This window comes from Pteropus alecto, unplaced genomic scaffold (assembly GCF_000325575.1).
Source record: "Pteropus alecto unplaced genomic scaffold, ASM32557v1 scaffold61, whole genome shotgun sequence".
In the NCBI taxonomy this organism is placed as follows: Eukaryota; Metazoa; Chordata; class Mammalia; order Chiroptera; family Pteropodidae; genus Pteropus; species Pteropus alecto.
In genome coordinates, this window is record NW_006434835.1 from 19,935,641 (window position 1) to 19,951,154 (window position 15,514).

The 15,514-nt window shown below is 35.2% G+C and overlaps 2 protein-coding genes and 1 pseudogene across 5 annotated transcripts in view; 2 read left to right on the forward strand and 1 right to left on the reverse strand.

Annotated features, from left to right (window-relative positions):
• SLC30A6 (solute carrier family 30 member 6) overlaps positions 1-7,216 on the forward strand; it is a 29,809-nt gene extending 22,593 nt beyond the window's left edge. For all 4 annotated transcript variants that reach the window (XM_006910370.3, XM_015588213.2, XM_025045672.1 and 1 more), the window contains 2 exons: positions 283-351; positions 5,156-7,216. In XM_006910370.3, coding sequence (XP_006910432.1) covers positions 283-351; positions 5,156-5,659 — 573 coding nt within the window. In that variant the 3' untranslated portion in view covers positions 5,660-7,216. The remainder of the gene's footprint in view (positions 1-282; positions 352-5,155) is intronic.
• A 1,907-nt stretch (positions 7,217-9,123) lies between these two features.
• The window catches only part of NLRC4 (NLR family CARD domain containing 4), a 41,667-nt gene continuing 35,276 nt past the window's right edge, over positions 9,124-15,514 (reverse strand). The window contains exon 10 of the mRNA XM_006910369.3: positions 9,124-9,455. Coding sequence (XP_006910431.1) covers positions 9,163-9,455 — 293 coding nt within the window. The 3' untranslated portion in view covers positions 9,124-9,162. The remainder of the gene's footprint in view (positions 9,456-15,514) is intronic.
• On the forward strand, positions 9,753-10,493 carry LOC102885915 (annotated as a pseudogene).

The following is a 15,514-nucleotide window of genomic DNA, read 5'->3' on the forward strand; positions in this document are numbered from 1 at the left end:
GTATTGATAAAATGAAAAGGACTATCCACTAAAGAACAAGGCGAGGGAGGCGAGTGTGAAGACCTGGTTCTGCAAGGATAGGTGCAGACTAGAACCTGGAACAGTAAGGCTTTGGCTCAGTGCCAGACAAGTGGAAGTGGTCTCTTGACTGAGTGGCCTGGGACTTCCCTTGGCTAATGAGTGTCCTCATGTCATTTGTAAGCTAAGAGCAAGTCCACAGTGTGACTGAACTGTATTGGATATGTCAAATACAAATAACCCTATTTCTATGTTTTTGATCAGGTATCTACCTTGGATGGAGTTTTGGAAGTCCGAAATGAGCATTTTTGGACCCTTGGTTTTGGCTCCTTGGTATGTTTTCTACGTATTACTTTAGTTATAATTTAAAGCATAGTTTATAATTTTCCAAACTGAAAAAAGTATTTCTTTAAAATTTTTACAGAGCCTTTTATTTCCACTTTTATTCAATAGAGCCTAAAATGTGCATGGATTCGGTAACCTGAGATTAATTGAGGGTTGTTTTTTTTTAATTCTTTCAAACCAATGATCTTAATGCTGAGCTGTCCAGATAAGACAAATTCATAGTCACACATTCCTAAATATGAAAATGTTGCAAAAGTAAAAGGTGCAATTATTTTCTTTTTAATTGCAGTTCTAATTTTAGAGATTTTGCTGGATATGTTGAATAACACAGCTTGTTTCAGCAGAAAATTCCATGTTTTCAAATCCAATTTGGACCTCATTACCAGAGAGACTTTATTGTGGCATGATTTAATTCCTATATCAGGAATGATGAGGCAAATACAAAAAAGGACCCAGAAAAACATTAAATCACCGTAATCCTATCATGTAGAGAAAACTGCCATTTACTCTGCTTAGAAAATGAGATCATACTGCTTTATAAATTGCTCTTTTCATTCAACATACCATGAACTGTTTTTCATGTCACTAAATGTTACTTTCCTGATTTTTAAAACAAATAAGATTTGACTTTTCTAACATACCACAAATTCCTCAGGTAGGGAGATTAGGGCTGGTCCAACAGCTGAATATTATCCACTTTGTAGTGTTTGGTTTTAGGCTTATGCTCTTCCGTGGAAAAATGGCTGCCTCATTTCTACTTTCTCCTCCTCATCCCTTCTCTAGTCTTTTAGGATATCAAAAATTCATTCTGTAGTAAATTCTTCCAGATTATTGTTCCTTAAATTCACGAATACTGAAAACAGTTGTAGACTTTATACTTGAAAATCATTTGGGCTGGATATAAAATCCTGAGCACATATTTTTGTTTCCTTGAGTTTCTTAAATATGTCATTCCATTTACCTCTGACATAAAACATTGCCCTAATAAAGCCTGATGACTCATACAGAGTCTGGTCTTATTTTAAGTCTAGTAGATTGTCTTGGTGTTGGTCATTCAGAGTCAATTATTTCAGGTATGCAGTATACCCTTTAAATAATGTTATTTCAAAAACAATTATTTTAAACTTTCAGGAAAGTTTTTTTGAATTATGGTTCTTAATATTCTTTTCTCTTGCTTTGATTTTCTTCTTTGGGAACTTCTATTATAATCGTGTTAGATCTTTGCCTTTTTCTCATATTGTTTTTCAGTTCCTTATCTGCATTTTCTTTTGATTTTTAAAACTTTCCTTCTTTTCACCTTTTATTTCTCTTACAGTATACTTGTATGTTTGCTTTTGTATTTCAAGTTCAGTCTTCATTTCTCAAATGATTTTTTTCTTTATATTTTTAATTATCTTATTTCTGAGGTTTTCTAATTTTGATTTATATTCTTCTCGTTTCATGTCTTTTGGCTTGTTTTGATAAAGTGAAGTATAGTTCTCAGTAGTTTGGTAGGTAAATCTTCCTGGTGATCTTTTAACCTGTTCTGTATTCCCTTTTTTCCTTATAATAACTTTGGGATTTGGATTCTATCCTTTTCTCTTGTTCCTTTTGCGTGAAATTAGTTTTCCTAAACTTTAAACTAAGGAGCGATTTAGGGTAGTGTGTATAAATTCATGGTTCATCTGATGAGTCTGTGAAGTGAGTTTTTTTCTTTCTCCTGGCTCTGTTCTTCTCCCATTTGTATCTGAACCTTCCTTACCCTTTGTCTCTACTGTGCTGCTTAATTTGGATTCTCTTCCCAGTTGTTTCTTCATAAAATGGGCCTTTGTTTGGTTACTTTTGAAAGCTCTAGGGTTCAGACTTCTCCAGCTCTTCATATCTTATTGCAGACCCAGTGTCCTTACCCACTGTTGAAATGAACAAAACCCAGTTGAAATGAACAAAACTAGTTTCCCAGTTGCCTTTCTCAAATTCGCTGTTCTAGATTTTCCATTAAGCTCCAGTTTACTGCTTTGGGGTTTTTAGGTTAGTCAGATGCACTATCGCTTCCTCCTGCACAGATGCTGATGTCTTGCAGGTCTTTCAGCTTGCATGTAGGATTTCTTAGGAGTAACATGTTAGCTAGTTTTTTGCAGATTTTCATAGGTTTTGGATTTACTCTCTTAGTTTCTCTGTTTTTATGGGGATATTTGGGTCATTTCAGAAACATGTCACCACTGCTGCTGTCTTCTTCCAAGAATCCCAACATAATTTTTTTTGGTCTTTAACTCCACTTCTGTGGCGATTACTTAGTTCTATTTTTAATTAAATTTATTGGGGGTGACATTGATTAATCAAATTATATAGATTACAAGTGTACAGTTCCATAATACATCATCTGTGTATTACACTGTATGTTCACCATCCAAAGTCAAATCTTCCATCACCATATATTTGACCCCGTTCACCCTTATCTTCCTCCTTCCTCCCCCTTTCCCTCTAGTAACCACTGAACTGTTGTCTGTATCTGTGAATTTTTGTTTGTTAGTCTTGTTTGTTTCCAACATAATTTTTAATGGCTGCAGAGTTTTACATTATATAAATATACCATAATTTATTTATTTATTCTTCTGTTGGACATTCCATTTTTCCCATATTAACAGGACTGAGATGAACAGTTTTATGGAATAACCTCTGCATATACTTGTGATTATTCCTTAAGATTAATTTTTTAAAGGTTTTTGTGAATCAGAGGATATTCACACTTTTTATGGCTTTTAATGCCAGTTGCCAAATCACTTTCCAAAAATGGTTATACCAGTTTACATTCTCCCCGTAATGTAGTTCATTTTTAATCATTCTTTTAATTGTATTGGTATCAATAAATTAGTAGACAAGTGTTTATTTAGCTTGATGGCTTATTAACATAAACAATACGATCATCTCAGCTATTCAGAACTTAGCCATCTAACGACCTCACTGATAATAGTGCCTTCCTAATTAAGACCAAGGAGATAAATAAAACAAGGTTTTGAGCTGCCGAGAATAGTTGTCACAAAAGCCATAGCTTAATGTAGACACCATGATCTGGGATACTCTGTTCAAGCTTGTACTTAGAAATGGTTTTCACTTCTTTTAATTACTTTGATTTCCATATCAAACTGAAAGGATATAGTATCTTTTATAGTTTTGTCTAGTGACAACTGTGAGATGATAGTAGGAAAGGAAGAAATCAAAGATGACTTGATTTCTAAGATATGGCTTACCTTATGAAAAATAATAAACTAGAAGTCAAATTCAAGCAATATAGATATTTTCTGTGTCTCATGGTTGACAATAACTTCTTGTTACTCCCAAGTAATGTATTCAGGCACATTGTAACTAAACCAACTGGCCAACTTATGTACCCTTTATGCTTTGTTATAATTTTTTATTTTTTGAAAATTTGAGTTTATCTAGAAATCAACATGGAATATCTGTTGGATGTTTAATTTTATTATAGATTTTTAAAAAATTTTATTATACAAATAGTACCTGTTTATTAGAAAAATTAGAAGTTACAACTAAGTCAAAGAGAATAAAAATCCTTAATAATTCTACAATCTAGACATAAGTGCTGTCATTCTTGATATTTTTCTGTATGTGTGTGTTTTAATTAAAATAGAATCATTGTTGTACCTACTGTTACTTACTTTAAAAACAGTGCATGATAAACATCTTTTCAAGTTAATAAACATTCTTCATTGTAATGCCTGGTGCTCTCTATCCTCCTAGTAACCTAGGCTAGAAACCTTGAGGTCATCTTGGATGAGTCCATCTCCCTCATTCATTAAGTCTAGTTGAATGTCAAGTCCTCCCACTTCTAACCTGTGGAATATCATGAATTCATCTGTCCCTCTCTGATCCCACTGTATTTGTCCTATCAGCACTCTTCATTTCTAACCTAGACTGCTGCCGTCATTTCCTATATCCATACCTATAAGTTTTCTCAACTCTAATTTTATTAGTGTTCGATTGCTGCTGTTAAAACTCCTTATCATGATATTTAGAGTCCTCTGCTAGCCTTTCTTTTTAACCTTATTACCTACTTATCTTTCTTTATTCTTTTTTTTAATTTTTCAATTAGAGTTGACTTTTAATATTATTTTATATTAGTTTCAGCTGTACAGCATAGTGGCTAGACATTTATATAATTTCTTCATTCTTTTCTTTATTTTTCCTTCCTTCCTTCCTGCCTGCCTGCCTGCCTGCCTTCTGTCCTTCTTTTCTTCTTTCCTTCTTTGTTCCTTTCCTTCTTTCTTTTATTTTTTTCTGCCCCCCGAAACACTTGTTCTTTTTTATACAATAGTAATATTGCTTATTCTTGCCCAATATGCCATGCATTTTAATTGCTATTCCCTCAACCTGTCTCCATCTTTTGAAATTTTATATAACCAGCCCTAGCTCAAATGCCATTTTCTTTTGAAGTCTTCTTCAATTTGAATTAATACCTACCTTTTCTGCCCTTCTGTTGCATTTTTCATATACTTCATTTATATTCTGCCTTATGTTATAACATGCCTGTCTTCCTCCTACATGGATTTCTCTTCCTTTTTTAGATTTTAAAAGGTCACATTTTATTTAAAGAGTTATTAATTATTTCATTACCTCTTTATCTTGATAATCACTACTAAGTAGTCTTTAAGAAATGTCAAGGCATTAAGCTTTCTCTTGTTTTAAAGAAAATACCAAGTACTGTTACAACAAACTCATTTAAAAAATGTTCATTTCTAATGGAATTTTTAGTAGTGTAATTCTAAGCAGTCTCTTTCTTATGATTTGCCCTTTTTAGGCTGGATCAGTTCATGTAAGAATTCGACGAGATGCAAATGAACAAATGGTTCTTGCTCATGTGACCAACAGGCTGTACACTCTAGTGTCTACTCTGACTGTTCAGATTTTCAAAGATGATTGGATTAGGCCTGCCTTACTATCTGGGCCTGTTGCAGCCAACGTCCTAAATTTTTCAGATCATCACATAATTCCAATGCCTCCGTTAAAGGGAACTGATGAGTCGAACCATGTCACATCGACTCCAACTAAACCTAGTAGTCCACCTCCAGAATTTTCTTTTAACACCCCTGGAAAAAATGTGAGCCCATTTGTTCTTCTAAACACGCAAACGAGACCTTATGGTTTGGGGCTTAATCATGGACACATACCTTATAGCAGCAGCGTGCTTAATCAAGGACTGGGAGTTCCAGGAATAGGAACAACCCAAGGGTTCAGGACTGGTTTTACAAATATACCAAGTAGATATGGAACTAACAATAGAATTGGACAACCAAGACCATGACGTACTGTGATTTATTTTTATGAGGAATATGGACTCCTTACCTTGCAATTTATTTAGTAATCCAATTTTGCATTGACTGTCCAATCATTTACTCTGAATGTTAGAGTATAGTAGGCTAGTTCATATTACATGAAACCAGTGAAACTATATTTTTTTAAAATGTATTTTGGATAGCGAGAACCTTTTAAATGTTTTAGGCTTTAAATAGGCTTCCTTTAGAAAGCGTGTTTCTCTAAGTTGAATTTTGCTATCTTTGGTTTTGTGGTTGACTGCATTGTGATATGACATTACCTTTACAAGAGAACCACTTGATGAAGTGGACCTGTCACATTATTTAAAATATAATATTTTCTTCAGTGAAATTTATAAACCTTCTTTTTGAATCATAATACACATTTTAGGAAAGGAAAAAAAGATCTATCCTAAAAATAAAAGTCTCTTTTATAGCTTTTCCAAACTTAATTGCTACATTTTTCTTTGAGGACCTCCTGAATTATGTCTTGCAAAGGAGAAGTTTTTATCAGAAATTTTGGAACATGTTCTACTACCTAGCATAAATTAAAATTTTTAATGATCAGTTTTTAAATAATTTTTCTCATTTAACAATTTCACTACATTTGCAAATTGTCCGTGGTTTTCAAAGTGTTTTATTCTGGTTAAATGAATACCAGATCCTTTGGTGATGTGCAATAAAGGTATCCTGTTTTCTGTGTTATATTTAATCAAATACTGACATAACGATGGAATATATCTTTTTTTGTCACTCTTTCATTGGCTGACTTTTTAATTTCTCGTTTTATTAGTGAAAGACATCAAATATATTACCAAAATATTTGGAATTTCATATATAACATAGGATTTGATACCTTTTCAAAGTTGCATAATCAGTTCGAGTTTATGTTATATATGTTACCAAAACATAAGAGACCCTAGATTATAGGATACAGTATTTTTAGATCTGCTACAGGCAGTATCTAACTTTGTTTTGCTTCGTCAAACATAGTAAATTGTTAACTGTGATACAGTGTGAGAATTATATAGATTATTTTATTTTTTGATTGCTTTTCCAAATGTACATGTTAAGGTCTTTCCAACATGGCCAGTATTACTTATAAAAAGCATAACAAGCAGCAGTCGCAAATTACCTATGAGGTTTTTTCATTTTATTGTATTATGATTAGGGTTTTAAAAAGAGATTTTGAAAGTGGATGCAACTTTTCTGGAATCCAGTACTCCTGGAGATTTGTGACTTTTCCAGCCGTCAGCCAGCTATCTAGAGAAGATTTTTGTTTTTGTAGAATATGCAACAATTTCTTCAGTCAAGTCATCCTCTTTTAAATATGAGCAACACTTCCAAATCCTATTTCTTCACAGTGATATAACAGACATCTAAGAAGCCATCCCATCCCCATCAAGGAGAATTGTAGTCATCCTGTGATAATAAATGACCATGTCCTAAATAACTTTTGCTTGGTAAGGAGTTGCTCATTGTCTTGACATCTGCAATCCTGTTCAGGCATTTGACCTGCTGAAGAAATAAAGCCCTCACTACCTTGACTGCTGGTGAAAGTGAAACTTTGTAAAATATAAGGCAACCTGTTCCTTGTCATTTGTCTTATGTTCTCCAACTATTACTATACCTATTATTGGTCTACTATTACAGGGTGATTTTTCCTCCATTGACCTCATCTAAATGTGAATTTGGGTCATGCATGAAATCTGAAGAACTGTCATGTACTGAGTGATGATTAAGAGGTATGTGCCGCCACCCTATGCATGTCTTCTCCATCCCCAAGGGATTTTTAATGCGTCTAGATACTGAACACAGTTCTGCTCAAGGTTAAATGCCTCTTCCTCAACACCCATTTGGAAGCAACAGCTGTGCAGTTGTCCTACCAAAGGTGCTTTAATACCTACTTATACTATTTGACAAGTTGCCTGTGGGTTCTGAAGAAATTGGCTCTACTTACTGAAATTCAGTAATGCCGACTGCTGCAGGTGATTTTGGTCCATGCATTATATAGAGAAGCCTCATTTGCCAAGCTCTGGCCAGTTTCTGGATATGAAAACAAGAAATTTGGCCTATAGGCAGTGGCCTTACTAATAAATCTTGCCACAGAGTCACTTGAAGCTAGACAGAAAAGGAAGTTCAAATTAAATATTTGACCCATGGTTTGTGGTTAAGAACAAGCTTCATGGAATGCGATTAACCCTGTTTGAAAAATAACTATAATGGAAAAATCACTAAACTGGAAGATAAGATTTGGATTCCAATCCTGGTGCTGCCAGTGCGTGAGTAGCTTTGTAACCATGGGCAAGTCATTTAACCTCCCTGAGCTTTCTCATCTGTAAAGTTAGGGTAGGGAATGAATTAGTTCATCTGTAATTGTAAAATATTATGACTAAATCTGTAGAATATATGCCCATTTGCTAAACAGAATATTGTGCCCAGAATTTCTTTCTAGTGACTACCTCAACATACAGGCTACGTGTTACCTACACCAGCACCAAAGCCATTAATTTGAGGTGCCATGAGAATAGAAGATACAGGCTAACACCATTTAGGATTTTGTTTATTTCATACTTACTTTGACTTAAGTCAGTTTAAACAGATTTTTCTTAAACTTCTTTCTTTGTGGAGAAGGATCGTTTGGGAGATGTAGAAAAATATTAGGATGGGGTACATTTTTACTTCTTCCTTAATCTCCGAAGTCACAGTTGGAATTACATTATCAGCAACTGGAAAGGACCTGAATTTCAAGCTTCTGATTTAACTACTGGTAAACTGCCAATTTTTTGCTTGAATAAAGGATGCCAGTCTTTTTTGGGAGTCTGACCTGCTTATATAAGAAAATGCTTTTTTACATTCCAAATTATTGACTTAAACTTTTTGAATAAAGAACATACATGGAGTTTTCTCTCTGGTTTTAAGTCATTTTGGCTTCTTTGTTTATTCAGTAGCTATTTATTGGTAATTTAATTATCTCATATTCATCAAATACTTGAGAGTCTAATACATGCCAGGCACTGTGCTCAGTAAATGTGCATACACTATATCAGTTTTTGTGACCTGCTGTTCTTGAGACCAAGGGGAATACAGGATGAACAAAAGTTCCCTTCAAGTAGCTGATAGTCCTAATTGGAGTGGTGAGACACAGAATTATTGTACATATCATCAGTAAACTCCCTCCCACTTCCTTTTCATTTTCCTGGCATCCTCCTCTCTTTTTTTTTTTTTTCTCCTGAATGATGAAACTAAGAGTAGATTTCCATGGGGGAGGCCAGCTAAGGAGATGATGATGGTGCCACACATCATCCTGATACCAGTAAAGAAGAAAAAGTTTAGAAGAGACGAGTTAGGCAGACACTAAAGGATAATTTTTAGGTATGTAATGAATTGCCATATACTGTCAGACTCTTGGACTATATGAGCAAAGATTTTTAAATCACCAAGCTAGAAGTAATAGAGTCTAGACCATTCATGGGCTCAGGGTGCCCTTTATTTAAGCAATTACCAGTTTAAAAGCACCTTTAATAACACTGACATCATCATCATCAAACTGCCACCCAGCAAGCCTAGCTTCTTGCAAAAAAGTTAACTTAGATAACACATGGCTCAGTTTTCTGACTAATGTTGCATCAGGTAAAAATCTTTCAGTACTGAAGTCAAAAAACACCAATTGCTTGAGATTTTCAAATTCACCCATGAAGGTAAGCCATCCATCACTGCTCACACAATTTCCTGCCAAATCCAGCTGCTGGAAGTTTTTCAGAGGGCTTTTCTCACAGAACGCACCTGATAAAAATAGAATTGACAATGTTAGTTGGAAACAAAACAACTTTTTAAAGAAAAATGGCCATGTTTGGACCAGCACTTTGCATTAGAAATTCTATATAATAAGGCAGTGATTGTGAATCTGGTCCATTTATTACAAATTGTAGCCATTCTAAAGTGTAAGGAAATCTAACAAATAGGATTTAATTAATCAGTATAATGTAATTGATTTAATTTATAAATAATGTAATTTATAATACGAATATAATTGAATTAGTTTAATTCATTTATATTTGGAAACCAATATAAATGAATTTCATATTTTTTCCCTTTTCCTGACTTCTCAGGAAATGGAAGATTGTTTAAAAATTGAGATGTGAGAAATGCTGTTAGATATTCAGTACTTGTTTTCAAAACGAATCAAACTTCAGCAAGCTTAGGTCATTTCCTCTTTTGAGATGGAAACACTACTTATTGTTTCTTGGATGTGAAATGTTTCTAAATGAGTAAGCCTCCTCCGGTATCTCAAGATTTGGGTTTTTGGGTTCCGGGGTAGCCATGGCAGCTGATGCTACCACTAACCCGTCACAGCTGCTGCCTCTAGAGCTTGTGGACAAGTGTATAGGATCAAGAATTCACATTGTGATGAAGAGTGATAAGGAAATTGTTGGTACGCTTCTACGATTTGATGACTTTGTCAGTATGGTACTGGAAGATGTCACTGAGGTTGAAATCACACCGGAAAGGAAAAAGATTACTAAATTAGACCAGATTTTCCTAAACGGAAATAGTATAACAATGCTGGTTCCTGGAGAAGAACCTGAAGTATGAATGGATTTCCTTGACTTCGGCTAGATTCTGTTTTGTCTTTTAATGACAACAAAATATAATTATTTTAAAATCAATGTTTGGATTCTGTGAAGCTGTTTCCTGGTAAAGGAAAATGCTTTGAAGAGGCATTGTGAATGTCATTTTTGTAAGTTAATCATGATTATTTTGGAAAAAAAGAACAGTTTGTTTTTTGAAGACTAAAATAAAGGTGTTTTTGGTTAAAAGGTTTGCATTTTGGTTTTTTTTTTTTACCCTCCCTAGACTCTTTAGGAACTTCCTCCATTCCTTACAGAACAAGGCACTCTGTCTCCTACAAAGATAATGCCCTAGCCATGACTGTGAAGTCACAGAAAACACGCTAAAGAATAGAGGAGTGAAAAGGCAGGTTTCAGGGTCCGAAGGACTGCACACAACAAAGCAACCTGCCTGGACTGCCCACTTCTGGACTGCTAGATGACAGGGAAATAAAGTTCTAGCTTCCGTAAGCCATAGTGTAGTTGGGTTTCTTATTATACCAGCTTATCCTGTACCCAGCCTAACTCACATAGGCCCTCACCTTTACTTGTTCTCCTTCTCACAAGGAGCCCTTTATTCTTTGTAGGTAGTTTTCTCCCTGTTCTTATACCTCATGTTCATGTTCTTTCTGCCTCTGCCACTTTTTCATGTAGTTTCCAGCATGACATGCGCTCAGTCAAATTCCTGGTCATCAGCATGTGTATATATAAGGTTCCTTCCCCAAGGGGCAACTTCTTTTCTTCCTGACTAACAGAACAGATTTCACCACCTAAAAGGAACTTAACGAAGAAGTTAAAGCCCATTCCAGACTCAGAGGGTTAGCTAGTTACATAGGCTATCTGCTAAAGTTTAAGAATGGTATCACTAAGAGCTTCTTGGGTAATTATTAGAATGCATAATAATTACGAGAATGCATAATAAGCACAGGGACCAAGAACAAGCAACATAACCCATAATCCAAGGGCATACATTTTGTTCATTTTATTTGCAGTGTTGTCATCACTATGAGCAGACTAGTTCTGAGGAAAAGGAATCTGACTTTCAGAGCTGTGGGCTTTGCGTGGGCTATGAAGAATGCAAGTGACTTGATCCGTGTTCCAGGCAGAATTTCAAATGCTCCGGGTAGAAGAATTCTACTCCTTGAAGGGTTCCTGCATACTAAACAAAACCAGTATTGCCAGTTTTTCATTCACACATTTTTGAATGCCTACTATGTACCGTGGATTGTGCTGGATGCTGGGGATACGTGAAAAGGACAGGTGGGGTCCCTATCTCATTGGGCTTACAATATAGTGTGAAAACATACATTATAAAGTAATTAGATGGGTGCTAGACGCTGTGATAGGTCAGGCTGCCCTGGGAGCACACTAAGGCAATAGGCTTTTCAACCCCACTTTCTTCCCAGAACACTACCAATTGGGCTTATAGGCTCCAGGAGGAAAAGTGAAGGATCATTCTCAGGAGAAATTAAAGTGCCTGCAAGAAAAGGCTCTATAAAGGAAGAGCCATTTTGCTTTCAGCAAACCAGTTGGAAAGTCACACTCCCTCAGGCCCACAGAGCTTCTTAACAACTTGGCCTCACTCTAAAATGCCAAGACAACTAACTGAACAAGAGTACCAGACATTTGAGAACAGCTTCAAATAACTCCCAAGAAATCAGATAACATAGTGAACAGGAAAAACAAACTTCAAAAACTTATTTTTCAGGGACCCTAAAAAGGTCCTGCATCTATCCAACAACAACAACAAAAATGCTATATATATATATATATATTTTAAATACAATTGGAGAACAAGAGAGAACACTTGGAAAATAAAAGTAGGATATCAGGATCCATGTGGCAGAATGATTTAGTCTAGGGTTTACCAAAGAACTTCTAGAATATGAGTGGTGTCTGTGATGGTGCTTTTTTTGAGAACAAACTAGATAATGGAGTTCAGATGTGATGAGGCTCGCTGTGAGAACAGACTGGATAATAGAGTTCAGCCTCGAACTTTTAAATTGAAAGATACCACTTTAAAAAGTGTTCGAACCTGTGAAATAGATCTGTGAGCTAGTAACAATTTCTATCTTGGTAGTCCCAGATTTCTGATGGGCTAGAAACAAAATTTTGGGAGTCACAATAAAAAAATGCAATCAAAGCTTTAAGATGGAATGCAGTCTGTGAAGAAAAGCAGAGAGCCTAGGACCAAACTCTAAGGAAAACTGGGAGCATTTAATATCTGAGTAGAGAAATTACCATTGCAAAGTTGGCATGGCAGTCAAGAGGACATTTTGAAAAGGAGGGAGTGTTTAGTGTCAACTCCTACAGAGGGATCAAGTAAATTAAACACTTGAAGAGTGTTTAGTACATTTTAATTACCCCAGGAAAGAAACTCAGTAGTCATTAGCTGTTACTCCAATCCCCATGCCAACCACCCTCCACCTTTCAGACCTTGACAGCCAGTAATCTATTTTGTCACTGTAGATTTGCCTATTTTGGACATTTCATATAAATAGAATTATACAACATGTAGTCTTTTGTGACTTCTTTCTTTTACTTAGTATAGCATTTTCAAGGTTTATCCATATTGTAGCATGTTACAATACTTCGTTTCTTCTTATGGCTGAATAACAATACTCTGTTGTGTGAATATACCACATTTTGTTTATCCGTTCATTAGCGAGGACATTTGGGTTGTTTATACTACATATATATGTGTAACCATCTATATCTATATTAGGCTAAATGTGAGATGAGTTCATACTGATGTCTCCAATTCTAGTTCATTACCATAGGTCATTCTAGCCTATTCTAATCAGGCTCCCACTTTCTGGCATCCATTTACTTAATTATTCAATTTCAGTGTAAGTGTATATCAGTATCAGAATTGTTAACCTGTACCCCTATTTAGTATAACTCCTCAATTAGAGTACAATGGTTGTTACAGTTTAGTTTGCCTTTAATTTTACAGATCACACTCACTTCCACAGGTATTTAGGTTAATTTCTTTTCCTCTCATCTGCAGTGAGGTTTCAGTTTGTAACACAGTCAGATTTAAATGCATTCTGCATTCCATCCTTGGGTTTCCCAGACTTCCTAAATGATGTTTTAGTTTGCATACATTAAGGTTCACTCTTTGGGCTGCAAAGTTCTATGGGTTTGGACAAATGTGTAGTGTCATGTGTGCATAATTACAGTATCATACAGAACAGTTCCACCGCTCTAAAAAAAAAAATTGCCTGAGCTGCATCAATTTAACCCTTCCTTCCCACCTCAGGAGCCCCTGACAACCACTGAACTTTTTACTGTCTCAGTAGCTTTGCATTTTCGAGAGTGTCATATAATTGGAACCATACATTCTGTAGCCTTTTCAGACTTGCTTTTTTTCACTTAGCAATATATATTTAGTTCTCTCTATGTCTTTTCTAAGCTTGATAGCTCATTTATTTTTAGAACTGAATACTATGCTGTCGTATGTCTGTACCACAGTTTTTTTTATCCATTCATCTGTGGAAGGACATTTGAGTTGCTTCCAGTTTGGAGTGATAATAACACTACTACAAACGTGCTTATGTCTCTATTTTGACTAATGAAATTTATGTAACTCTTTTTTCTTGAGCAGTCTTGCCTGATTTTTATCTATTTTGAAACTCTTAAAAAACAATTTTAAGATTTATTAATCTTTTTAAAATAATTTATTTAAATTAGTTTCAAGTATACAGTACGTTGGTTAGATATCTATGATGTTCATAAAACGATCCCCCCAATTGGTCCCTCCCTCCCCTGACCCTCCACTTAGCCATCATATTAATGCTAACTGCATTCCCTCTGCCATGCTCCCTGTGCCCAACTATCAACTATTAATTTGTACTTCTTTAATCCTTAAGATTTATTAATCTTTTTAAAATTTTTTGTTTTCTATTTCATTGATTTATACAGGCATACTTCGGAGATATTGCGGATTTGGTTCCAGAACACTGCAATAAAGCAAGTATCGCAATAAAGCAAGTTGTAATCTTTTTGCTGGTAGAGGGTTTTCCCTTCATTTTGTAAAAAACTCAACATCTGTGAAGCACAATAAAGCAAAGCAATAAAATGAGGTATGCCTGTACTCTTATGTTTATTATCTGTGGTTTACTCTGTTGTTATTCTGGCTTCTTAGAAATATTAATTTTCGGTCTTTCTTATTTTTTAGTATACATATTTAAGGCTATGAGAATCTTATTCAAGTCCTGCTTTTGCCGCATGCCACAAGTTTTGCTGCATAGTGTTTTCTTACCATTTGATTATAATTTTTGTTGAAGTTTATTACTATGAACTTGTAATGTATCTCATCTGTCAAATTGCGCGATTTTCCCCAGTAGCCTGAGTAGAGGTTTAGAAAAGTGGAAAATTAAAGACAATCCAGGCTTGGAGTTTTTCCAGGAAAGCACATTGTATCTAATTTCATACCTCACAGCCACATCTCATTAGGTAGTCTTAATTAGAGACTCTCATTATGCTTTCTTCATTTCACTATTGCATCCATCACACATATCCATCACTAAATGTCATTGCTTAAATTGACTTGTGATATGTGTGGGCCCTGAGAGTTTCACCGGAGATCGTAAAAGATGGAGATGGGAATAGGACAAGGCAATTGACGGGCAGCTGACAGAGTGATCAGGCCTCTCTTTGAGAATGTACAAGTGCCAAATTAAATTTAATCTGCTATTTAAAACTATTCACAACTACCCCCAAGCACTCAGTAAATCTACTATGTCCATAATTATATTGGGGCCTTCCTGTAGAAATTAAGGATAAGTGACTGTTCTCCTCATTCAAGTCCCTTAAAGAATAGGGAAAGGAACCTCTGCAGGAGGCAAAGTGATGCAGATGAAGAAAAACATGCTAGCAGAAATTCAGAGCCAGAAGTGACCATAGAAACAGAAGCCCTATGTCTAGTCTGACGCCCTGGGCAGGATATGGATTAGGGCAGTGTTTTCTTTTTCTTAAGCTGTGGAGTATCTCTCCTTTACTGGAACATGAAATAAATTTAATAGGTTTGCAATCAGCATTTGTTTTAAGTGAAATAGGAATGAAGGAATAGAAGAAGGTAATGAAGTGTATCACACCTATATGATAATTATTTTTTGTGAAACTCATTTAATGTGTATGTATGTGTGTTTTAGACCTTGAGATAAGATGTATTTATAACTGTCGGTCATCGTAAAAAAAAAAAAGTTTGAAGGACTCTGAACGAGAAGCTTA